This window comes from Salmo salar, chromosome 13, assembly GCF_965601325.2.
Source record: "Salmo salar chromosome 13, fSalSal1, whole genome shotgun sequence".
NCBI lineage: Eukaryota > Metazoa > Chordata > Actinopteri > Salmoniformes > Salmonidae > Salmo > Salmo salar.
In genome coordinates, this window is record NC_138303.1 from 29845209 (window position 1) to 29871639 (window position 26431).

General features: G+C 47.1%; 1 protein-coding gene across 5 annotated transcripts in view; it reads left to right on the forward strand.

The window, feature by feature from the left end:
• Window positions 1–26431, forward strand: part of LOC106566796 (microtubule cross-linking factor 2) — a 73701-nt gene that overhangs the window by 34543 nt on the left and 12727 nt on the right. The window contains exons 4-10 of one of the 5 annotated variants that reach the window (XM_014135196.3): window positions 11018–11080; window positions 13741–15087; window positions 16128–16244; window positions 18896–19024; window positions 19412–19642; window positions 20251–20406; window positions 20694–20861. In XM_014135196.3, coding sequence (XP_013990671.3) covers window positions 11018–11080; window positions 13741–15087; window positions 16128–16244; window positions 18896–19024; window positions 19412–19642; window positions 20251–20406; window positions 20694–20861 — 2211 coding nt within the window. The remainder of the gene's footprint in view (window positions 1–11017; window positions 11081–13740; window positions 15088–16127; window positions 16245–18895; window positions 19025–19411; window positions 19643–20250; window positions 20407–20693; window positions 20862–26431) is intronic. The other 4 variants (XM_014135198.3, XM_014135199.3, XM_014135197.3 and 1 more) reach the window with 4 other exon arrangements.

The following is a 26431-nucleotide window of genomic DNA, read 5'->3' on the forward strand; positions in this document are numbered from 1 at the left end:
AGGGGGAGAAAGAGGCACCTTCGCCTTGATTGAATTCCATTGAAGAGAGTGGAGAATGGAGGAGAGGAGAAGAAAGGAAAGAAAAGAGGAAGAGTGGAGAGAAAAGGAGAAGAGAAGAGAGGGAGACAGTATTTGTTATGCGGCAGTTGGGATATATACTTTGTTGGTCTTGTCTCCTCCTGCCTCTAGTCCTCAGTCATTCTTAATAGAAAGTAAACGTAGACAGGGACTGGATGGAGAGCCCTGTTAAACACACATCACAAAGCAGGTGATGTGCTAGGTGGGGAGGAAAGAAGGAAGGGAGAGAGAGGGAGGGAGAATCTGCTGGTAACTGGGTCAAACTGATCTCCCAGTTCGGATTTGACTCTTAAGGCCTTATTTGATTATCTCTCAGAGAGCGAGAGAGAGAGAGACTCCACACCTCCCAGTATCTGCCTCTGAATAAAATGTATAATCTTCTCTGAGCTGAGTGGCATAGGAATGGATGACATTTTCCTTTTTGACTTCTCTGCTGCCAGAATTATGTGTCATAACTGTGTAATGTCAGGCCTCACAAACATATTTCTTGTTTTCTTGCTCCCCATGCATATTCACAAGGGTATCAGATTTCTGTTTCCCCATAGTTCCATCAGCAGGACAGAGTCTGTATTGTCTCAGTGGAGGCCATTTTGGTTAGCGTAATGATGTTGTGGTGGTTAAGTATGATTGGCCCACACCTATGTGTAATTAACCATGTGTTTACTGCAGCTGGGCCTGTTGTGTCTTTGTAGGAGCACATGCAGATGGCTTTGTTTTCTTTTATTTTGTTACTGTGTATATCTGTGTCTCTGTCAATGTCTCTCGCTCTTCTGCCAGAAATGTGCCCTGAAGGACATGATTGCGTTAATTATGTTTAATCAATTTCCTATTCAAATCAAAATCGAATCATTTATTAGTCACATGCGCCGAACACAACAGGTGTAGACCTTACAGTGAAATGCTTACTTACGAGCTCATAACCAACAATGCGGTTTAAAAACAAATACGGATAAGAATAAGAAATAAAAGTAACAAGTAATTAAAGAGCAGCAGTAAAATAACAATAGCGAGACTATATACAGGGGGGTACTGGTACAGAGTCAATGTGCGGGGGTACCGGTTAGTTGTGGTAATATGTACATGTAGGTAGAGTTATTAAAGTGACTATGCATAGATGATAACAACAGAGAGTAGCAGTGGTGTAAAAGAGGGGGAGGGGGCAATGCAAATAGTCTGGGTAGCCATTTGATTAGATGTTCATGAGTCTTATGGCTTGGAGGTAGAAGCTGTTTAGAAGCCTCTTGGACCTGGACTTGGCGCTCCGGTACCGCTTGCCGTGCGGTAGCAGAGAAAACAGTCTATGACCAGGGTGGTTGGAGTCTTTGACAATTTTTAGGGCCTTCCTCTGACACCGCCTCTTATAGAGGTCCTAGATGGCAGGAAGCTTGGCCCCAGTGATGTACATAGGCCGTTCGCACTTCCGTCTGTAGTGCCTTGCAGTTGGAGGCCGAGCAGTTGCCATACCAGGCTTGCAACCTGTCAGGATGCTCTCAATGGTGCAGCTGTAGAACCTTTTGAGGATCTGAGGACCCATGCCAAATCTTTTCAGTCTCCTGAGGGGAATAGGTTTTGTCGTGCCATTTTCACGACTGTCTTGGTGTGCTTTGACCATGTTAGTTTGTTGGTGGACACCAAGGAACTTGAAGCTCTCAACCTGCTCCACTGCAGCCCCGTCGATGAGAATGGGGGGCGTGCTCTGTCCTCTTTATCCTGTAGTCCACAATCATCTCCTTTGTCTTGGTCACGTTGAGGGAGAGGTTGTTGTCCTGGCACCACACCACACTCCCTATAGGCTGTCTCGTCATTGTCGGTGATCAGGCCTACAACTGTTGCGTCATTGGCAAACTTAATGATGGTGTTGGAGTCGTGCCTGGCCGTACAGTCGTGAGTGAACAGGGAGTACAGGAGGGGACTGAGCATGCACCCCTGAGGGGCCCCTGTGTTGAGGATCAGCGTGGCAGATGTGTTGTTGCCTACCCTTACCACCTGGGGGTGGCCCGTCAGGAAGTCCAGGATCCAGTTGCAGAGGGAGGTGTTTAGTCCCAGGGTCCTTAGCTTATTGATGAGCTTTTAGGGCGCTATGGTGTTGAACGCTGAGCTGTAGTCAATGAATAGCATTCTCACATAGGTGTTCCTTTTGTCCAGGTGGGAAAGGGCAGTGGGGAGTGCAATAGAGATTGCATCATCTGTGGATCTGTTGGGGTGGTATGCAAAATGGAGTGGATCTAGGGTTTCTGGGATAATGGTGTTGATGTGAGCCCTGACCAGCCTTTCAAATCGCTTCATGGCTACGGACATGAGTGCTACGGGTCGGTAGTCATTTAGGCAGGTTACCTTAGTGTTTTTGGGCACAGGCACTATGGTGGTCTGCTTAAAACATGTTGGTATTACAGACTCGGACAGGGAGAGGTTGAAAATGTCAGTGAAGACACTTGCCAGTTGGTCAACGCATGCTCGCAGTACACGTCCTGGTAATCCGTCTGGCCCCGCGGCCTGGTAAATGTTGACCTGTTTAAAGGTCTTACTCACATCGGCTGCGGAGAGCGTGATCACACAGTCTTCCGGAACAGCTCTTCCGGAACAGCTGGTGCTCTCGTGCATGTTTCAGTGTTATTTGCCTTGAAACGAGCATATAAATAGTTTAGCTCATCTGGTAGGCTCGTGTCACTGGGCAGCTCTCGGCTGTGCTTCCCTTTGTAGTCTAATGGTTTGCAAGCCCTTCTTATAAACTTCCAGGTTAGAGTGCCGCTCCTTAATGCGGCAGCTCTAGCCTTAAGCTCAGTGCGGATGTTGCCTGTAATCCATGGCTTCTGGTGGGGTATGTACGTACGTTCCAACACTGATGTCCTGTCAGAAAGGGGAGATCGCCTGGGTTACACAAGTCATGTCTCCGGGAAGGTGTTTGATGAAAAGAGATTTCAGAGAGATTTGTGTGATGTTTAATTTCAGTAGACAAACAGTCAAATCCCTGACATTTGGGCCAGTGATGGTAGTTAAATGGCAGTGAGAGCAGTCTAGGCAGGACAAGTCCATTCTAGGGGTTTGTCCCAAATGGCACCATAGGGAATAGGGTGCCATTTGGGACTTAACCTAGAAGTGATGCTGGTTTCAGCACATTAAAGGGAGAGATGAAAGGGTGAACGTCAGGAGCTCAGCAGGTTTTATCCTAGTATTTGTGTGGCTGTTTAAACAATGACACTCATCTAAAGGGTGGTCGGATGGAGGGATAACATCTTGATTTCATCCCTTTCTTTTATTCAAACTTTATTCCATGTGCATGGATTATAATGGGCTATTTTTTATAGCATAATTGTTACCGTGACTAGGTCAAAACAAGAGAACAAAATACATCACCTCCACTGTCCAACGTCATTCTATCACGACCTGGAAATGACCTCTATTGTTGTCCTCTTCACTCTCCGAAGTCAACTCTGGAGTCGACTCGTAATCTAAATAGATAGGGCCAGACAATATGTTGTGTTCCCTCAAGCTCAGAAAGAACTCCCCCGCTCAGGGCACGATTATAACACTGTTTCACAGCGCTAATTACAAATAAGTCCAGTCACTGCTCCTCTCCCTCCGTCACCCCTATCACAGAGGCATATTCTGGGAGGTGTCACTGATGCTCTATGTGGGTGCTGTGGGGGGGGAGAGGGAGGGATACGGAGGGGCGATGGGGCTCTGTTGTCAAAGATGGGGGACTATTTTTAGGGTTGTAACAGGGTCTGTGTGTGTTTGGGACACCCTCTGTTACATACCCTTGGACAGATGGTTGGGGAAGAGCTGTAGGGTTGTCTCAATGCTGGGGATTGTGTGTGTGTGTGTGTGTGTGTGTGTGTGTGTGTGTGTGTGTGTGTGTGTGTGTGTGTGTGTGTGTGTGTGTGTGTGTGTGTGTGTGTGTGTGTGTGTGTGTGTTTTCTCATTAACATATGGGCTCTCTCTGTGATGCCATGGTAACAGTTGCTATCAGCTCAGGTGTCCTCAAGTGAGGGAGAAGGGAGAGAGAGGACAGGGAAGAGAAGGAGGGGGCGGGAGAGCTGCCTGCAGCAGGGATGGCCAGGCTTTCAGGTTCTGGACAATCAGCTTTGTGTTACTCAGACAATGGAAATGTAGAGTAAGAGGTGTTATATAGATGAAGGTTTGAGGCATGGGGAGCTGGGTGGATGGAGGTTTTGAGGTATGGGGAGCTGGGGAGCTGGGTGGATGGAGGTTTTGAGGCATGGGGAGCTGGGTGGATGGAGGTTTTGAGGTCATGGGGAGCTGGGGAGCTGGGTGGATGGAGGTTTTGAGGCATGGGGAGCTGGGTGGATGGAGGTTTTGAGGCATGGGGAGCTTGGTGGATGAAGGGGTGAGGCATGGGGAGCTGGGTGGATGGAGGTTTTGAGGCATGGGGAGCTTGGTGGATGAAGGGGTGAGGCATGGGGAGCTGGGTGGATGAAGGGATGAGGCATGGAGAGCTGGGTGGATGAAGGGGTGAGGCATGGAGAGCTGGGGGATGGTTTGAGGCATGGGGAGCTGGGGTGGATGAAGGGTTGAGCCATGGGGTGCTGGGGGGATGAAGGCTTGAGACATGAAGGCTTGAGGCATGGGGCGCTGGAGTGGATGAAGGGGTGAGGCATGGGGCGCTGGGGTGGATGAAGAGTTGAGGCATGGGGTGCTGGGGGATGAAGGTTTGAGGCATGGGGAGCTTGGGCATGAAGGGGTGAGGCACGGGGAGCTGGGGGGATGAAGGTTTGAAGCACGGGAAGCTGGGTGATGAAGGATTGAGGCACGGGAAGCTGGGGGATGAAGGATTGAGGCACGGGAAGCTGGGTATGAAGGGTTGAAGCACGGGGTGCTGGGGGATTAAGGGTTGAGGCACGGGAAGCTGGAGGAATGAAGGGTTGAAGCACGTGAAGCTGGGAAGGTTGAAGGGTTGAAGCATAGGGAACTGGGGGGATGAAGGGTTGAAGCATGGGGAGCTGGGGGGATGAAGGATTGAAGCACGGCAAGCTGGGGGTGAAGAATTGAAGCACGTGAAGCTGGGTGGATGAAGGGTTGAAGCATGGGGAGCTGGGGGGATGAAGGGTTGAAGCATGGGGAGCTGGGGGGATGAAGGGTTGAAGCATGGGGAGCTGGGGGGTGAAGAATTGAAGCACGTGAAGCTGGGTGGATGAAGGGTTGAAGCATGGGGAGCTGGGGGGATGAAGGGTTGAAGCATGGGGAGCTGGGGGGATGAAGGGTTGAAGCATGGGGAGCTGGGGGGATGAAGGGTTGAAGCATGGGTAGCTGGGTGGATGAAGGGTTGAAGCATGGGGAGCTGGGAGGATGAAGGAATGAGGCACGGGGAGCTGGGGGAATGAAGAGTTGAAGCATGGGGAGCTGGGGGGATGAAGGACTGAGGCACTGTGAGCTGGGGGGATGAAGTGAAGGGCAGGTGAAAGACTGCTTCAAATCCTTTGGCTTTTCTGGATATTCAGAACAGATTTTTCTCCATCTGTGTATTGGGTGCGTGTTGGTGGCAGGGAAGTCAGGTGCAGGAGAACGAACTTGGTATAAACGGAGTCGTTTAATAAGTGCTGACCAAACTCCAAAAACCAAAATATATAAAAATAACAAAGTGTGTACAAAACCCGTTGCACACATTTACATTTAAGTCATTTAGCAGACGCTCTTATCCAGAGCGACTTACAAAATGGTGCATTCACCTTATGATATCCAGTGGAACAACCACTTTACAATAGTGCATCTAAATCTTTTAAGGGGGGGGGGGGGGGGGGGGGTTAGAAGGATTACTTTATCCTATCCTAGGTATTCCTTAAAGAGGTGGGCACACCAACACATACTAGCACAATTACATACAATAAAACAATCTCCAACAAGGACATGAGGGGAAACAGAGGGTTAAATACACAACATGTAATTGATGGGATTGGAACCAGTTGTGAAGGAAGACAAGACAAAGCCAATGAAAAATGGATCAGTGATGGCTAGAAGGTCGGTAACGTCGACCGCCGAACACCGCCCGAACAAGGAGAGGGACCGACTTCGGCGGAAGTCGTGACAATCTGTGTAATAGTATATAGTGTATCTCTCAGGCCTATGTGTATTACTGTACTGTATGTTTTGGTAAATACACCATTGGAAAAAAATAGTGTGTGTAACAACATGTGTTCATGTTAACGTCTCTGAGTAATCCGTATGCAAATCATCACATTTCCAATTGTATGTATAGACGCGTCAGGAACTGAAAGAGAGGGCAGGAGGGGTTTGGTATTGTGTTTGTCGTTATTTCCGTTGGTTTTTGAAGAGCGAAGCTGTCTCGTGTCAAAATGGATTTCAAGGGTCTTCATTTCCTGTCCTCCGTTTTTTTTCCACCCCTTCCTTTCCTCTCGTAAATACCAGACTGATTCACATCCTTTGCGAGGCTACCTCTATTCCACCCTCCCCCTTTCACCAATTTGTTTCGTTGGCCACCACTGTCAGAAACTCAACGAGGGAGTGCACAAGCATTTGTCATGGGAACTCATGATGGTCTGCGGCAGTGGGATAATGGATGACACATCCATCCCCCCCATCTCTGTAACGAAGACTCGCTGTAGTTTAGGAAATGAAATATGTATCCTGTCTCCCTCCCCCCTTCCATCTCTCACTCTTACTCTCCATTCCTATGCAGATTGGCTTAATCTCCCCCACTCTCTCTCTTCTCTCTTTCTCTCTCTACTCCTGCAGAGGTCCTTTCTTAGAGTCAGGGGTTACATTTCATCACTGGGACTGGGTGAATGCAGGGTTGGGGTTTGGGACCATTGTGAGTGCAGTACAGGGACAATAGAAGCCTGAAGAGAGGAGAGGAGGGATTGAGACAGAAAGGGGACTGGTGGCTAGTGTTCATGATGTCTGTTCCCCTGGATTGTGCTGTGCTGACATGCTTTAGAGGACGTCTAGAGACCCCTCCTCCCTCCTTCCTTCCCTCCCTCCCCCCTCTCTCTCTCCTCAACTCATTGTTGCCTTTCACTCACCACACACAGACTGACACACCAACAGACAGAAACCCACACACACACACATTTCAAACATTACTCTACGTCTGCTCTGCTTGAAATGGATGAAACATAGTCGACCAGTGGACACACAGGGTTAGACCAATCAACAGCCTTCTTTCTGACAGCCTTCACACGATGGCTGAAAGTGAGCAGCAGTGAGTTTGGTAACAAAGAGACAAATATCTCACCAGCTGGATCTCAAACTTGGGTTGAGCCGAACACTATTGATTGTTCTGTGGATAAGACCAAAAGCAAACAGAGTGGGGGTGTGTATTGTCTGGTGTTGTCAACTCCACTCACATCATATCACACCTGCAGCTCTGCATACTGCAGTCTGGGTAGTGTCATGCAAATAGACTATTCTACTCACTTCTCTTTCTGCAATGCAGATAGAATGCAGATTGAATTTAGAACGCAGATTGAATTTAGAACTCGCCTCGTCTGCTACTGCAATAACACCATTCTTACAGCAAGAATGTCATCGACTGGTTTTTAATAACCCTACTGATTGGATATTCATATTTCTAATGTCATTACACTTTTATTACTTTGTCTGTTTCATGCTTCTGTTTTATTGAATTTGATTGAAATATGATAAAGCCATATTTTGTGATGCTGTGTTGGTTGTAGTTCCCCTCTGTGATTGTGCTTTGGGCTGGCGGAGCGATCCATTGTTTTAGTGCCTGACGGATTCATCAGTGGGCGTGTGGGACTATTTTTCCTCTGGTCACGCCAGGGTCATGACCCCTCATCTATCTAGGCATGCCAAGGTCTCCGGTACACTATTACTCTCCTTTCTAAACTAGCCAGCATAACGCTATCCCCCACTCTCTCTCACTCTCTCCCACTCCTCCTTACCTCCCTCCCATTCTCCACTCCCCTCTCTCCCTGGGTTTTTCTCCCTCCTTTCTTACTCCCTCGTCTCACACCCTGTAACGGTTTAGATACGGCAGACACAGAAACAAAGGAAGGAGAAATTGGAATACTGTGCTGCTGTGTCTTGTCACTTAGTTGAGTCGATGGTGAAAGTCGCTGGTTCCAATCCCTGAGCCAACTAGAAAAATCAGTTGATGTGCCCTTGAGCAAGGCACTTCACCCTAATTGCTCCTGTAAGTCGCTCTGGTTAAGAGCCTCTGATAAATGACTCAAATGTGAAAATATATATTTTTTCTTTAAGCCCATAACCATGTGTGTGAGGTGTATACTTTTGTTTCAAAGTAGATTTGCTTAAGACTACCAAGAAACACTCTGATGTGACCCTGATTTAGCCCACTGCAGTAAAAGGTTAACCGCTCCGCACACACAGATCCATAACAAACCCATGAGATATCCACCAAGTCCAGCAAACCCACGGGAATGTTGAGATGATGTCCATTCTTAACAATCATTGTTGAGCCCCATTACACAAGTATGTCTTTCCCAGCTGTGGACTGAGAGGTTGTGTAAGAAAGGATGCCGGCATGGTTCCTCATCCATGACAAAGGCATGACAACGTCTCAGTTATTTCCTGTGCACCAGGCATTATTTCCTAAGTCCAGTCAGGTCGAGGGAAGATGACTTATGGCTGAGTTACACTATAGGGCCAAACCAAGCCAAGCCGAACCTAGCAGAGCTGTAGTAGGCATACGTGTGTCGGCATGATGGCCAGGTCCACACATCTCTACCTCCCTCTCCCAGGAGAGAGACATCCAGCCAGGGATTATTTGACCCACATACCCCCTCCAGGCCTCAGGTTACCCAGCCCACACATCTAGAGTTACAACCTGTTGACATGCACCCACAGGACCATGGCATCAGATAACACAGGCACATGCTTTTCAATGCTTCTTTTGCTGACGATAGGGTGTGTGTGCATGCGTACATTGTGTGTGTGTGCGTGTGTGCATGCGTGCGTGCGTACATCTCTGTGCGTGTGCGTGTGTGCATCTCTGTGCGTGTGTGTGTGTGTGTGTGTGTGTGTGTGTGTCTTTAACTGTACACTGTGTATGAGTGTGTAAAGGCATGAGACAGGCAGGCCTAGGGTGGCACCATTTTACATACAGAAACCTAATTTCAAAGCTCATCTCCCTAACGTTGTCCCAGTATTCTCTCAGTGTTTTACTGCATTGTTTGTGTGAGTGACCTTGTGTTCTGGATGACACGTAGCTGTTGTACAGAGAGAGCCGGACGATTACATCAACTTGGCAGAGTGGGTGGAATTTTGTCTGGTTCTTTTCGGGACGTGAGATCGCAGAGCAGGGCAGTGTCCCAAATGCCACCCTGTCCCCTATAAATTGCACTACTTTTGACCAGGGCCCATAGGGCGAAACATGGGGAATTGGGTGCCATTTGGGACACACTGGGAGAGATTTAGTGTGGGAGGGGAGGAGGAGAGGATGAGGGGGAAGTGTGAAAGTTATTGATATTTGATACAGATAACAAAATAGGTTTAGGGGACAGAAAAAAAATCTATGAGATGTATCATAAAGGGGATTTATAGATGATGAATAGGTATTGTGGTTTAGCTCTGTTTTAGAATAGTGTTGACTTGCCTGTCACAGTGACACCTCTACATCCCGGTCACTTGTCATAGCGAGACTGTTACAGCTGGCCTGATGAAACCAATGGTCGAAACAAAACGGAAAAGTGTCCCAAAGTTGGTCGATATGTGTCCAGATCAATAGTTCCATTATCTCTCCACACCATTGATTCCACAGTGAAGTTTAGCACCATTAAAAAGGTTCTCAGCTAAACTGTGTGACACTGTCAGCAAACACAAAATGGGGGCTGAGATTGGACTGGATGCTGCTCTTTATGCTGTACCAGCACCACTTTAAATCCAGTCTAGTTACGCTGCTCTCCAGATGGCTTTTTCCACTGGGCGAATTGGTTCTGGATTGTGTGTGTGTGTGTGTGTGTGTGTGTGTGTGTGTGTGTGTGTGTGTGTGTGTGTGTGTGTGTGTGTGTGTGTGTGTGTGTGTGTGTGTGTGTGCTATATATAAAGGCTATATACTGTCCTGTGGTAGCAGGGTCTTGTATGTTTTCAGCTTGATTGAATAAGACACAGCAGAGTGGACTGGATATCCCTGCTTTTTTCACCAGTCAGCTCAGTGCGGAGAAAGTAGTCAGTTTCCATGGAAACGCCTTAGCGAGATAAGCTTGAGATAAGCCTGTTCTGCAGCTCGTCTGTCTGCGTGCGTGTTGTGTGTGTGATCTCTCAGGACTCTGGTAGGAATGAGGATCTATTAGGATCTAACTCAGTGTACTGAAGCCCAGGTGACCAGGGGGAGGGGCTGGCTGTCATTAGCAACAGTGCTCATGTTCTCTTTATTGTCTCCTCTCAGTTTACACACATTTTTTCTCTCTATCCTTCCCTCTCTCGCGTTCTCTCTCTCCTCTATCCCGCCCTCTCCCTCTCTTTCTCTTCAACTCTTTCATCTTTCTCTCTCCTCTCTCTCGTTCTCTCTCTATCCTTTCCCTTGTCTCTCACACTCCTCTCTCTCTCCTTCCCCCTTTCTCTCCCTATCCTCCTTCCCTCTCCCTCATCTCCCTCTTTCTTTTTTTCTCTCCCTCTCCCCCTCTTTATCTTATACTCTCTGTTTACATAGTACAAATGCAGTCAACTGTAGCTCCACACCCCTATTGGTGTCACTGTGGGGATAAACATCTCCATGGTGTTGATAAACTGGGTGAAAGGGCAGGCCCGAGGGGGTGGGGTGGGGTGGGGTGGGGGGGGGGGGTAGTATTATTATGTTGTATAACACCTTGGCCAATGTGCTGGTGCTAGCTCTTTGGGGGTCTAGGGCCTAACATTAGGTTGGGTTACTGTAAAAGCACTTTATGACAAACGTTGTTATTGAAAGGGCTATGGAAATATAATTTAATTGATTGATTGACACTAATTATTGTCAATTTTATGTGTTTCTCTCTATTTCCAGAACTCTCTGAAGAAGAGAGGCGCTCGGCCAAACAACAAGCCAGAGAAGAAGCCATCTGTCCAGGTAACTTAGACCAACAAAGACCTTCGATTTCTTTCTACATTGAACAGTCAAAGGGAAAATCTCATATAGATTTGCAAACGAATCAACCAAAGAAACAGACTGCAGCTGCAGCATTTTGTCGCCAGACACTCACCTCTGATTCTTACCTCAGCTATTGAACCCAAAGTCAGTACGAAAGTATTACAGTTACACTGATTGTTCTCGCTTTCACAATTTAGTCCATAGTGGGAGTTGGGGAGGCAGTTGATGGGGGAGATGATTCACAGACAGCACAACATACAGTATTACTAGTTTGACATAACCAGCTCAGACTGTGCACATTCCTCTCTCTCTCAATTCAAAGGGAAACATATGTTTACATTGCCAAAGCAAGTGAAATAGACCATAAACAAATGGGAAATAAACAAGGGAAATGAACAATCAAAAATGAACATGAATCATTACACACAAAAGTTTTAAAAGAAGTATGAAAGGGAAAATACAGTGCATTCGGAATGTATTCAGACCCCTTCCCTTTTTACAAATGTTGTTACGTTACAGCCTTATTGTAAAAATATATTGTTTTAATCATCAATCTACACACAATACCCCATAATGAGATTTTTTTGGGGTAAATTTATAAAAAAACAAAAACATGAATACCTTATTTACATAAGTATTCAGACCCTTTGCTATGAGACTCGAAATTGGTGCATCCTGTTTCCATTGATCATCCTTGAGATGTATCTACAATTTGATTGGAGTCCACCTGTGGTAAATTCAATTGATTAGACATGATTTAGAAAGGCACACACCTGTCTATATAAGGTCCCACAGTTGACAGTGCATCTCAGAGCAAAACCTAAGCCATGATGTCGAAGGAATTGTCCGTAGCGATCTGAGACAGGATTGTGTCGAGGCACAGATCTGGGGAAGGGTACCAAAAAATGTCTGCAGCATTGAAGGTCCCTATGAACACTGTGACCTCCATCATTCTTAAGTTAAAGAAATGTGGAACCACCAAGACTCTTCTTAGAGCTGGCAGCCCAACCAAACTGAGCAATCGGGGGAAAAGGGTCTTGGTCAGGGAGGTGACCAAGAACCCGATGGTCACTCTGACAGAGCTCCAGAGTTCCTCCTTGAGCACCCAGTCTGAGTGCTCAGGACCTCAGACTGGGCAAAGGTTCACCTTCCAACAGGACATTGACCCTAAGCACACAGCCAAGACAATGCAGGAGTGGCTTCGGGACACGTCTCTGAATGTCCTTGAGTGGCCCAACCAGAGCCCGGACTTGAACCCGATCGAACATCTCTGGAGAGACCTGAAAATAGCTGTACAGCAACGCTCCCCATTCAACCTGACAGAGCTTGAGAGGATCTGCAGAGAAGAATGGGAGAAACTCCCCAAGTACAGGTGTGCCAAGCTTGTAGCATCATACCCAAGGAGACTCGAGGCTGTAATCGCTGCCAAAGGTGCTTCAACGATGTACTGAGTAAAGGGTCTGAATACTTATGTAAATGTGTTATTTCAGTTTTTTGTTTTTCATAAATTAGCAAACATGGCTAAAAATGTGTTTTTGCTTTGTCATTATGGGGTATTGTGTGTAGATTGATGAGGAACAGAAACAATTTAATCAATTTTAGAATAAGGCTGTAACCTAACAAAATGTGGAAAAAGTCAAGGGGTCTGAATACTTTCCGAAGGCACCTTAGGTAGAATACAGGAGTATATTTTCCTCTATTGAGATTATTTCCTTATTTATTTCTAGCCAAATCTAAAATGTTCCTGTTTTGATTAATTTGATAGAGTGGGTTAGGTGTTCTCTATACCAAATTAGCTTACCCCCTGAGTCTTTTTTCTTGTTTCACACCTGGTAGTTTGGTGGATGGGACTAACAGCTCACTGTAACTTAGAGGGCAACCAGCGGGTCCATCTCCTCTATACCATGTTTCTTGTAGGATGCTAATTTATTTGATGAAGTCTTGGTTCCTGCTCTTTAATCCAAAGGCAGACCTATATTCCAGAATGAGATAGTAAAAAATGTGTGTTCCATAGTGCCCAGTGTTCGCTCTGTCTCGCTCTGTCTCTCGCTCTCTCTTCCTCCATTTCTGTGGGCATGAGGTTAATGCTTAATATCATATTATTGGAGTGCTACTGTGACATACCGTAAATGTTGTAAACCCTCTCCAGACTGTGTTTGATGTTCTGGGAAATAGCCCCATCACCAATAAAGTACACAACACATTATTTAGTGGGCCTTCACCATTTTGAGTCAGTTGGTTAAATAATAGTGGGTGTTTAATATTCAAAATGGCTTATGTCTTTTATAAATACACCAATGTACCTCAATGCCCCAGCTAGCACACATTACACTGTAATATAGTATGCATGACTCCCCAGTGTTGCATCAACCTATCCCACTTTGCCCCCAAAGAATCCATAGCTTTGCATTGCTCTAAATATTTGAAGGGGTTAATATGAGGATGTCAGATGAGTTCAAGCCAGAAAGAAACTCCCACACAATTAGGTTTTTTTTATTTGTAATTTTGGCCTCACAATCTTTCTCTCTCGGTCTCTCTCTCTGTGATATGTGAGAGGATATATTGTCATTATGTGTGTGAGTGAGTCAGTGTGTTGTCAGTGTTCCTAACAGCCTGTCTCTCTGCCTCTCTGGGGTCAGCAGGAGGACAACGCTGACCTCAAGTGCCAGCTCCATTTTGCCAAGGAGGAGTCCGTGCTCATGTGCAAGAAGCTGACCAAGATGGCCAAGGACAGCGAGGCCATGCAGGAGGAGCTGGCCAAGTACCGCTCGGTCTACGGCGATGTGGACGCGTCACTCACCGTGGAGGAGGTCAACGACTCACCCCACACCCGCGAGGCCGAGGTTAGAGTTCACCTGAAGCTGGTGGAAGAGGAAGCCAACCTGCTGAGCCGGCGCATCGTGGAACTGGAGGTGGAGAACCGTGGCCTACGGGCCGAGATGGACGACATGAAGGGCCAGGAACTGCCTCCAGGGCTGGGGGTGGGAGGCATGGGAGGCCCTGGAGGAGGAGGTCTGGATAACGTGATGGAGCTCCAGAGGCACCTGCAGTTTGTGGAGGAGGAAGCGGAGCTGCTACGGCGCTCGCTGCTGGAGATGGAGGAGCAGAACAAGCTGCTGATGAATGAGATCAACCGCTACAAGTCGGAGCTGCCGCTGACGTTGGAGCCAAACCAGGATGACTCCTCGTCCATCTCTCTCCTGGAGGACGGTCATGGTGGGGGAGCTCTCATCAGCACCGAGGCCCCCCATGAGGAGCTGCTGCAGGCCGCCAGGCTCCAGATCGGGGAGCTGAGCGGCAAAGTGAAGAAGCTCCAGTACGAGAACCGTGTGTTGCTGTCCAACCTTCAGCGCTGCGACCTGGCCTCCTACCACAGCTCTTCTAGGCCCGCCCTGGAGACCGACGCTGAGGCAGGGGACTCGGCCGAGTGCCTCCCCAGCCAAGCGTGCCGGGAAGGCCCCATCGGAGGGGAGAACAAGCCCCTGGAGGAGAAGGAGAAGAATACGTCCACGGGGGTTCCCATTCACCTGCACGGTAACGTCCCCCTGGGGCTGAAGGACCATGAGGCCCTGCTGGCAATGAGGGACCAGGCCCGCCTCATCTCTACAGCCATCCAGCTGCTGACCGCTTCCGATTCCAACTACCCCTCCCTCTCCCTCTACCGCAAGATCTCCTCCAACTCCTCCGGGGAGACTGCAGAGCCCTGTGTCCCAGAGAAGAGCCAGCAGTCCCAACCCTCGGAGCTCCAGGACCTGCCCCTGGTGGATGCTCTGACGGGCAGGCTGCGAGCGCTGCACACCCAGCTCCAGGCCTTTGTGAAGCGAGTGGAGAGCCTTGGCAGTGGCCCTCCTGGGAGGGAGCAGGTGGAGGGGGCATCCCCCCTACCTCTACTGTCCGAAGCTGGAGACTCCGTGGTGGATGCGCACTCTGCCTCACACCCCTGCCCTCCAGACGACCAGGCGGGTGAGATCACTGCAGGGCAGAAGGTAAGAATGAACACCCTCCTCCTCTTCCCACCACTCATTTATTATTGATTATGTTTCTTTCCTTTTCTTTCATATGCTCCTTTTTTGTAGCAAGGCTATTATTTCTGTTCCGTTTGCTCCCACCCCTTCCCAGCTCACACTATGGTTTCTCCCTGGCACAGAATGCTGCCGGCACACATGACATGACACGCATGCTGCTTTGATGCCTTATAACCTGTTATAGATGCTACATAGAGCTCAGGGCTCAAATGGAGCCACCACTGTGCTGCATGACAACTAGAATGATAAAGAAATCATAGAAACCATAACCCACCATCTATTTACACACATCAAAATACAATTTGCATATCCAAGTAAATGCACTCTAGTAAAGTTGGTTCTATGCTTAGAGTTAAGCTCCATTAGAGGCCTACTGAGTCCCAACCCCATCCGCTCTCTCCCCCCACTCTCCTCCCCCTCCCCCTCCCCCTCTCACCTCACCCCTCCCTCTCTCACCCCGTCTCTCCTTCTCTCACCCCGTCCCTCACTCTCTCACCCCGTCTCTCCCTCTCTCAACCCGTCCCTCCCTCTCACCCCGTCCCTCCATCTCCCCCCTCTCACTGCATGGGCACCATGACCACCGCTTTCTTCACTTGTTTCCCTTTCCCTTTCTTCCTCTCTCTTCTTTCACTCCTTTGATTATGTTAATCCCCTCTCCTACACTCTCCTCTTACTGTCCTTCACTCCCACCCTCATCCCCCAACCCTCCAGCCGTCGCTCGTACTTCTCATCATTGTTTTGGTTCTGTTCTCCACTCTGTCCTACGCCACTCTGACAAAGCTGTTTTTCCTTTACATACTTTTATTTGTCCTGTGAGGTTCATTTTTTATTTTCAATGTGTCTTACGGATCTTCCATTTTGGTTGTATTGTTTTGTTTTCGATTCCCTCCCTCCTTACCATATGTCTCCCCTCATCTTCTTCCTTCCCTTTCCTCTGTTCCTCTTTCCCTCTTTTTATTATTTTGTTTCATTTTTATTCATTAACTTGCCCATGCATGCAGCAGCCCGACTTTAGGGACCAATCAGAGCGCGAAGTGAAAGGTCAGGAGGAGGAGGAGGGTGACAGCCACATTGACAGCAACAAGAACCAGGTTAAACAGGAGACGGACACAGCCCTGGTAGGTCACTGCTATAGAACAGTCAAAATACACACATGCATGCACAAACACACGCCACACACACACACACACACACACACACACTGTGCACTCCTTGATGGCCCAACCATGCAGTTTAGGCTGTCTTTAGGCTAGCTTCCCTCGTTCTTTCATGTGATAGATAGTGGGGGAATCAGGCTTAGATCACGCTGAGGTAAACACAATGACATCAGCTCTTGAAGTGAGCAGAGGAAGTGTCTGCTGCTCAGTGTTCGTTTAACCTTTCCGTAGCAGGTCTCCTTGGAAACCTGGGCTGTGAGGGAGGGGCAACTGCAGAAGCGATGAATAGAGCAGAGAGCAAAACAATTGCCACAGCCCGCTCTCCTGTTACAGGATATACAATGTTGGTTTTATAATATGAGAGTCATGAAAGGGAAGGTTTTTCTCTGGGCTCTACTGTAGCACATAATCAGTTAGTCATCTGAACACACACTCCCTAACTGTGAGAACTAGAGAACCTCATTGTTGCTGTCAGTAGGCTGGTTATTAAAGGTCCAATACCTCAGTTGATTTCTCTGTATCTCCAGAATTAAACACATTCTCGAAATATAGAGTAATATAATCATAGTAGGCGGTTAACTATGACAGCATTCAGCGGGCCACATTAAATCAGCTTGTGGGTGACGTGTTTGAAATAAGTAGGCCGAGTAATTCACCCTGTGTCTCTCTCAGTAACCTCTGCATCACAAACTACTGTTGGCTTCTACACATTATCATCCACCCTGCTCCTCTCCCCTCTCAGTGATCAATGATGAGGCTGCCAGGTCCGGGGAGATCAGGACCCGCTCCGGTGAGGGAAGGAGGAAAGGACAGGGGTTAGGACAGGGGATAGGACAGGCAGGCAGTAACACCTTGGCCCTACGCCAGGCGACGTTATCACACGCAGACTGCCTGAGTGCTCTGTGTGTCTGTAGAGACAGGGTCGGTCGATAGGAGTGTGACAGGGTTGATGTATGGACATGGATGTTGGTGGGAACCTGGGGTCCATCAGGGTGACTGTGTTATGGGTCCTATTCATTAGGGAACATAGTTTCAAAACGTTTTTCAGGTAGTTCCTCCCCGTTTTAGTCAGTTTTCCCCTCAAAGTGCCTAAAGAATACGGCCCTGGTCTCTCCCCACTGTGTGGTGCCTCTTGTGTCCATTACCACCAACCAACCCTTTCAGAGTAACTGTGTAATGTTAAAAATAGGGTACTATATCCTGCTCAGAAAGCAACTTAAATCGAAGATTCTTCTGCAGGACAGTAAGACTGATATAATGCTGTGAAAGGCACTGAAAACTGACAGCAGGTTATCCATTTATATGCATGGGGTCTGTGTCTAAGGCTTGGCTGTGGAATGTAAGCCTTTTATACAATTGTTATGGTCTATGAGGCGAATATGCATTGGAATGTGAGGAAATTGAAAGGTTTAGCAGCTGAAATTGAGCTCCCTTCACTCTTACTCCTTGGATCCCTTTGGTGAGAAAATGAGGGTGTCAGAAGTCACTTACAGAGGCTGCTGAGGAGAAGGAGAAAGGGGGAGAAATGCAGAAGTGGGCTACGGTGTAAATTATATACAAAATCTCCTGCAAATCAATTTGTGACTGGCTGAGTAATAGTGAGTTACAGTGCCATAGTGCAATTGGGACTTGCACTGTCAGGGACTCTCTCAGAATACACAGTGAGGGTAGAGTTGTTGGGAGGGCATACTGCGAAGATGTTGGTTATCCCTAGTAAATAACCAAGTAGATTGTAGTAGATTGTGAGTAGATATTGAGTGTGCAACTTTCTTTTTTTACAAAGAATAATGGTTGGTGAAAAAACTAAAAAACAATGATTCCAGCAATGCAACATCTAAATAAGCTAACATTAAAATAATAACATTGTATTTTCACGTATCTTTCAAAGCCCTCAGAGAATCTTGGGACAAAACGTAAAGGTTGTTATTGTACCTCAAAACACAGCAGCAACCAGTAGTCTTAAAGTGCCATTTAAACACAGAAATCCATGGAACATTATGACACAGTGGATATTGGATAATGGAATAATGTTTCTTTTTAAACCTTCAGAGTCTATTAATGCCCCTCAGGGTATTTCAGTCTTCCATAAAACACCCCCATTGTCCCACCTTATCAAATTCTACACACTAATTGGTGAAGGAAAAAAATGCTGGGCGCTGAGTGATAATGAAAAGCTTGAGTGGCTGGTCTTGTGCCTGTCATTAGAATGGAGGCCATTTGAGTAGCATTTCGTAGGTTAGCGCTAATGGTAGGCTGGGTTGGCCCCCACCACGGGTTAGCGAGAAGTGAAGAAGAAGAACACTAAGGGGAACAGTAACTCCTCTCACTCAACGGCCAAATGAAGCATGTGACGGTACTAAAGATGAGGTGTATTTGTTGGACCATGGGGCCCGGTGTGGGTGTGTGAGTGTGATGTATGTCTTTAACTGTGTGACATAAGGTTGGATTGTTGTTCCCTGTTTGAAGTAGAGTTATCAATTGAGGATATTTTTCAGTTGTGGGAAGTGGTGTGGTATGCTTTACATTTTACAGGGTGATATAGCATTGCAGAGTGTATTGTAATCTAGCTATAATGGTGTATCGCTCTCTCGCTTGCTCCCTCCCTCCCTCAGCAGATCAGTGAGCTGCAGGCCCTTCTGTTGGAGGTGAGGGAGAATGCTTGCAGGACGCAGGAGGAACTGACTATGGAGAGACAGGATCACAGAGACCCCACCCACAGCAGCTCACAGACATTCACACAGGTACACAATCATCAAACTGTTCTATATCTATGTACACAACACTGACTACAGCCAAACCCTTCTAAACCACACAGAGCATTGTTACTGTAACGTCTTGTCAATGCTGATACAGAGTATGCACCACACCTGAGAACAGTATGGTATCACTACTATGATATGTACAACAACAGCAGTTTATTATATACATGCATTCACCCACTTAGCAAACAGCTAAAGCAAACTCTGCTAAAGCAAACTCCATAAACGGTGCTGCACCTAATCCCTTATCATAACAACACTGGCACTGTGAGCCCCTGTAGCCCACTGACTGGCCTGTCTCCTCTCTCTCTATGTGTGTGTGCGTACGCGTGCCTGCCTGCGTGTGTTTGTCTCTCCCTCTGTCTCCAGCTGCAGGAGGAGCACCAGAAGGCCCTGACGAGAAGGGACTTCCAGCTACAGAGTCTGAGTCTGCAGACGCGGCTGCAGCAGAAGTTCTGGAGCCAAGAGAGGAACCTGATGTTGCAGGAGTCCCAGCAGCTCAAGCAGACCCTGCTGCTGCTCAGCCTCAAGCTGCGCTGCTTCCTCAAACAGTGGCGGCTGGGACGCAAGCTGGACACGGAGGCCAAGGATGTCTTGGAGGTACGGGACTGACTAGCCACCCTCTCCCTTTGAATCAGCCACTTAGCTGTGGCATAGTAGTTTGGTTGGTTGATTTTATTTTATCCCCGTTAGCCAGCAGCATACCACCCTGCATCTCACTGCTGGCTTGCTTCTGAAACTAAGCGTTGGTTTGTCCTGGTTGGTCCCTGGATGGGAGACCAGATGCTGCTGGAATTAATGTTAGAGGGTCAGGAGGAGGCACCCTCTCCTCTGGTCTAATTGCTTTTAAATATCCAAATGCCCCAGGGCAGTGATTGGGGACGTTGCCCTGTGTAGGGTGCCGTCATTTGGATGGGATGTTAAACAGGTGTCCTGACTCTCTGGGGTCACTAAAGATCCCATGGCACTGATCATAAGAGTAGGGGTGTTAACCCTGGTGTCCTGACTAAATTCACAATCTGGACCTCATACCATCACGGTCACCTAATCATCCCCAGCTTACAATTGGTTAGTTCATCCTGTAACTGTTCCCCAGGTTGTTGCTGTAAATGAGAATGTGTTCTCAGTCAATTTACTGGGTTAAATCAAATAAATGAGCTGTTTAAGGAACTTGGCTGACTAATAATGTGCTGTGTATGTCCCTACAGGTGAACAGCCTGAAGGACCTGTACCTGCTGCTGGAGGAGGAGAGTCTGGCCGCCCACCCCCAACAGGGAGACAACAAGATGACCTCCGCAGAGGAGCAGCACCTCTGCCCCACCATCTCCAAGGAGCTCTGTGTGCTGGAGAAGAGCTACACACAGGTGCAGGAACAGGTCACACCTGGGTCAAATTCATTAGTGCACACCGTTGCAAAAATGTTTTGCTACAGAAAACAAAAAGAAGCCTTTGTTATTGGACAAGTTCAGGTAGTTCCTCTCGGTTTCAGTCGGTTCTTTCTGTTTAGTGTCTACTGAAAACAACCCTGACAACACACAGGAAACAGCAGTTATTGATCAAATGCATGACATGGAGATCCTCTCAAATGTCATGTTCATCTCTATGACGTTGAGAGGTCATTCACTGATTCTCCATCCTGTCCGTGGCCTAGACGAGCGGCGTGAGCAGCACACTGGCGGACCTGAAGGGAGCGCTCCAGGATCTGAGCGGAGAGCTGCGAGAGGAGCGCCAGGGCTCTCAGGAACTGACCCAGCAGTTTGCCCGCGCTAAGGCCTCCTGGGAGGTGGAGAGGACAGAGCTCAAGAGCCTCATTACCCAGGTAAGACCACACCACTTAGAATGGCGCAACTAGCATTGAAATATAATTACTAGAATGGAAATTTGACTTCACCCTCATGGGTACACTCAATATGGCTGACATGGTATTGTGCTAGGTAGTCTATAGAAACCCTCTGTTGTATAGTTATAGTTTCAAACCCATAGTTTACCTAAAACCAACTAAAAACCTTATTTGGCTAGTTCAGAGGCCAATCTATTATGTAGCTTACAGACCAATGGATTTCACATTTGTCACGTTCCCTGGCTGACCATTATCTAAGAGGCTTAGCATAAAGCATCCCTGGGAGGGTAATACATCAGCCGTTATAAAAGCCAGGTATCACAGACTACTGGATATAGAAGGCTGATAATAGGACCCTGGTCATCAGGGTTAGGATGTAGTTGGAGGTAGAATAAAGACTCTTGCCTGATCAGTCAGATATGCTATATACCTACTGGGCCCCAATCATTTCTCCTGTTGGCTACCTGGATGTCTGAGGCAACGACATTGATTGTATGACCATTAAGTGGGGTTTTCTAGTTATAAATGAGAAAGGTCTTCATTCAGCATGCAGGAGAGCACCCTCTGAGGCTGTACGAAGATCAAGTTACCCATTCATAAAGGATGACATGACCTGTCATTTGTTACAATTTACTGAGAAAGGCTGCCGAGCTGCGGGGAGCTATGTTACAGATGATCAGAAGTATGAATCAGTCACTGGGTATTCATTTAATCACCAATACTCATGTTGACAAATGGCTTGAAACTGCTGATATCCTGAGGTGGTGGATTTGTGCCTATCTATCTGTCTGGGGTTTAGTTTGGTCGTCTACTTTTCCCCCAGACCTCTGTTCACTTTGTGTGTGTGTGTGTGTGTGTGTGTGTGCGCATCTGTGTGCGTGCCTGCATGCGAGAGAGGTACCTGGCAGTGAGAGATGAGGTTAATATACAGACTACTCGGAACCTAAGACACTCTCATAACAGCATCCTCCGTAATGACTCAAATGAACAGGGTTTGAGACAGGTCCCCACATTACACCGAAATAATGTATATATTATCAGACCAGTGGGGAAATAGAAGGCGAAAAAGAGAAAAGGAATTAAGAGAGGAAGAGATGGAGAGGATTAATGAGAGGGGATAGAGAGAGAGAGAGAGAGAGACCCCAAAGTGTGCCATCACAGCAGCAAGATTTGTGACCTGTTGCCACAAGAAAAGGGCAACCAGTGAAGAACAAACACCATTGTAAATACAACCCATATTTATGTTTGATTTATTTTCCCTTTTGTACTTTCACTATTTGCACATCGTTACAACACTGTATATATACATAATATGACATTTGAAATGTCTTTATTCTTTTGGAACTTCTGTGAGTGTAATGTTTACTGTTCATTTGTATTGTTTATTTCACTTTTGTTTATTATCTACTTCACTTGCTTTGGCAATGTTAACATATGTTTACCATGCCAATAAAGCCCTTAAATTGAATTGAGTGGGGAATAAACAGAGAGAGAGAGAAGGGAATAAACAGAGGGAGAGAGAGAGGGGGAATAAACAGAGGGAGAAAGAAGGCGAGAGAGAGATAATGGGAAATATACAGGGAAATATACAGAGGGAGAGCGAGCGCAAGAGAGAGAGAGGTACAGTACAGTAGAAACAGAGAGAGTTTGAAGCATGTTTCCTTGGTCCTGTCAGACTGTTCCCTCCCTCTGCAGTCCCTCCTCCATGGGTCTGTAAGGGCACAGCTAAATGGTTGCCTGCCCTGAGAGCAGCACTGTGCCATGAGGATCCCTTTCCTGGCGGCGCCAACACAGCTACTCAACACCATAACTGGGTCACAATTTACAACCTGGGCCAGGCTTTTTCATTCATCCATCCCCCCCTCCTTCCTCCTCCTGTATCCACCGTAGAGGCTTTTGTCTCTCTCCTCCCTGGCAGTAGTAATGTGTTGTGTGTCAGGGTGGGAGGGAGAGAGGGAAAGGGAGGGTTGAGTAGGCAGGAAAAGGGGCTTCTTGTGCATTGGTTCTACACCTTTATTAAACTGGACACAACTAACTTATTTTTTTCATTGATATTTCCTGATGAAATAATGGCCTACATGGACTGTAGGAGCATGACTCAGTCTGTTGCCTTGGGTGAAGTCTAGATTCTACCCCGGGTTAGAATCCTGATTTGTGTTTTGTTTGTGTATCACCAGAAGACCCAGATGACAATGTAATTCAGTTGAAACACTTTAAAAAGGCGTCACCTGTATGAATCATGGCCATAATCAAAGCGTTGACTCTCTTTCTGAGTAGCGCAGCGGTCTAAGGCACGTGCAAGAGGCGTCACTATAGACCCTAGTTTGATTCCAAGCTGTATCACAACCGGTCGTGATTGGGAGTCCCATGGGGCGGCGCACAATTGGCCCTGCGTCGTCTGGGTTTGGCCGGGTAGGCCGTCATTGTAAATAAGAATTTGTTCTTAACTGACTTGCCTAGTTAAATAAAGGTTAGGGACTCCCAATCATGGCCGGTTGTGATACAGCCTGGAATCGAACCAGGGTGTCTGTAGTGACACTTCAAACACTGAGATGCAGTGCCTTAGACCTCTGCGCCACTCGGGAGCCCAAACATAGTACCAGACTATCAGGTTTCAGGGAAGACCCAAGTGCAGACTGTGTAGAAGTAACAATGTTTATTGTAACAACAGGGGCAGGCAAAAGACAGGTCAATGTAGGCAGGGGTCGATAATCCAGAGTAGTGGGGTCAAGGTACAGGACGACAGGCAGGGTCAGGTGAGGCGAAGGTCTGTAATCCAGAGTAGGGGCAAAGGTACAGGACGGCAGCCAGGCTCAGGGGCAGGCAGAGTGGTCAGGCAGGCGGGCTCGGAGTCAGGACAGGCAGGGGTCAAAACCAGGAGGGCGAGAAAAGAGATACTGGAAAAAGCAGGAGCTGAGACACAAAATGCTGGTAGGCTTGAACAAACAAGACAAACTGACACAGACAGACAGAAAACACAGGTATAAATACCCAGGGGTTACAGTGCCTTGCAAAAGTATTCACCCCCTTGGCGTTTTTCCTATTTTGTTGCATTACAACCTGTAATTTAAATGGATTTTTATTTGGATTTCATGTAATTGACATACACAAAATAGTCCAAATTGGTGAGGTGAAATGAAAAAAATAACTTGTTTCAAAAAATGCTAAAAAAAATATAAAACGGAAAGTGGTGGGTGCATATGTATTCACCCCCTTTGTTATGAAGCACCTGAATAAGATCTGGTGGAACCAATTACCTTAAGAAGTCACTTGATTAGTTAAATAAAGTCCACCTGTGTGCAATCTGTGTCACATGATCTGTCACACGATCTCAGTATATATACACCTGTTCTTAAAGGCCACAGAGTCTGCAACACCACTAACGAAGCAAGTGGCACCATGAAGACCAAGGAGCTCTCCAAACAGGGACAAAGTTGTGGAGAAGGACAGATCAGGGTTGGGTTATAAAAAAATATCTGAAACTTTGAACATCCCACGGAGCACCATTTAAATACATTATTAAAAAATGGAAAGAATATGGCACCACAACAAACCTGCCAAGAGAGGGCCGCCCACCAAAACTCACAGACCAGACAAGGAGGGCATTAATCAGAGAGGCAACAAAGAGACCAAAGATAACCCTGAAGGAGCTGCAAAGCTCCACAGCGGAGATTGGAGTATTGTCCATAGGACCACTTTAAGCCGTATACTCCACAGAGCTGGGCTTTACGGAAGAGTAGCCAGAAAAGAGACATTGCTTAAAGAAAAAAATAAGCAATCATGTTTGGTGTTTGCCAAAAGGCATGTGGGAGACTCCCCAAACATATGGAAGAAGGTACTCTGGATAGATGAGACTAAAATGTAGCTTTCTGGCCATCAAGGAAAATGCTATGTCTGGCACAAACCTAACTCCTCTCATCACCCTGAGAACGTCAGGCAGCATCATGCTGTGGGGATGTTTTTCATCGGCAGGGACTGGGAAACTGGTCAGAATTGAAGGAATGATGGATGGCGCTAAATACAGGGAAATTCTTGAGGGAAAACTATTTCAGTCTTCCAGAGATTTGAGACTGGGACAGAGGTTCACCTTCCAGCAGGACAATGACCCTAAGCATACTGCCAATGCAACACTCCAGTGGTTTAAGGGGAAACATTTAAATGTCTTGGAATGGCCTAGTCAAACCCCAGACCTCAATCCAATTGAGAATCTGTGGTATGACTTAAATATTGCTTTACACCAGCGGAACCCATCCAACTTGAAGGAGCTGGAGCAGTTTTGTCTTGAAGAACGGGCAAAAATCCCAGTGGCTAGATGTGCCAAGCTTATAGAGACATACCCCAAGAGACTTGCAGCTGTAATTGGTGCAAAAGTTGACTCTACAAAGTATTGACTTTGGGGGGTAAATAGTTATGCACGCTCAAGTTCAGATTTTTTGTCTTATTTCTTGTTTGTTTCACAATAAAAAAATATTTTGCATCTTCAAAGTGGTAGGCATGTTGTGTAAATCAAATGATACAAAACCCCAAAAAATCCATTTTAATTCCAGGTTGTAAGGCAACAAAATAAGAAAAATGCCAATGGGGTGAATACTTTTGAAGCCACTGTAAGTGGGGAAGATTGGCGACACCTGGATGGGGTGGAGACAAGCACAAGGACAGGTGAAACAGATCTGGGCATGACAGGTACAGTTGTGGGATGCAATAGATCCCAAATTAATACAACCGCTAGCATCAAAAAACAAAAAAAATTAAAGGCAATGAGGCTGATGCAACAGATCAGAACATTGAGCTTAAAATGTTGATAAACTATTAGGCAATTTTTTCACATTATAAGTGCAGCAATGCAGACAGCAATTGGCTGGCTAAAAGAGTGAATGTTCCAAAATGCAATCAATTAGTGGGAAAACATCATTCTCAAAAGTGACCACAAATGCGGTTACGCATGTAATCCTTGCATTTTGCTGAGGAGAATTATCTTCCCCAAATGTGAAGCTCACACGCCGCCTATGTACAGTGCATTCAGAAAGTATTCAGACCCCTTCACTTTTTCCACATTTTGTTACGTTACAGCCTTATTCTAAAATTGATAATTAAATATAAATCCTCATCAATGCTTCCCGAATGGCGCAGTGGTCTAAGTGCTAATTGTGCCACTAGAGATCCTGGTTGGAGTCCAGGCTCTGTCGCAGCCGGCCGTGACCTGGAGAACCATGGGGCGGCGCACAATTGGCCCAGCGTCGTCCGGGTTAGGGGAGGGTTTGGCCGGCAGGGATGTTCTTGTCCCATCGCGCACTAGCGACACCTGTGGCGGGCCGGGTGCAATGCACGCTGACGCGGTCGCCAGGTGTACGGTGTTTCCTCCGACACATTGGTACGGTGGGCTTCTGATTTAAGCGGACATTGTCTCAAGAAGCAGTGTGGCTTGGCTGGGTTGTGTTTCGGAGGATGCACGGCTCTCGACCACCGCCTCTCTCACAAGCGATGGGCGACAACTACCAATTGGATATCACAAAATTGGGGAGAAAAAGGGGCAAAATACTTTTTTAAAA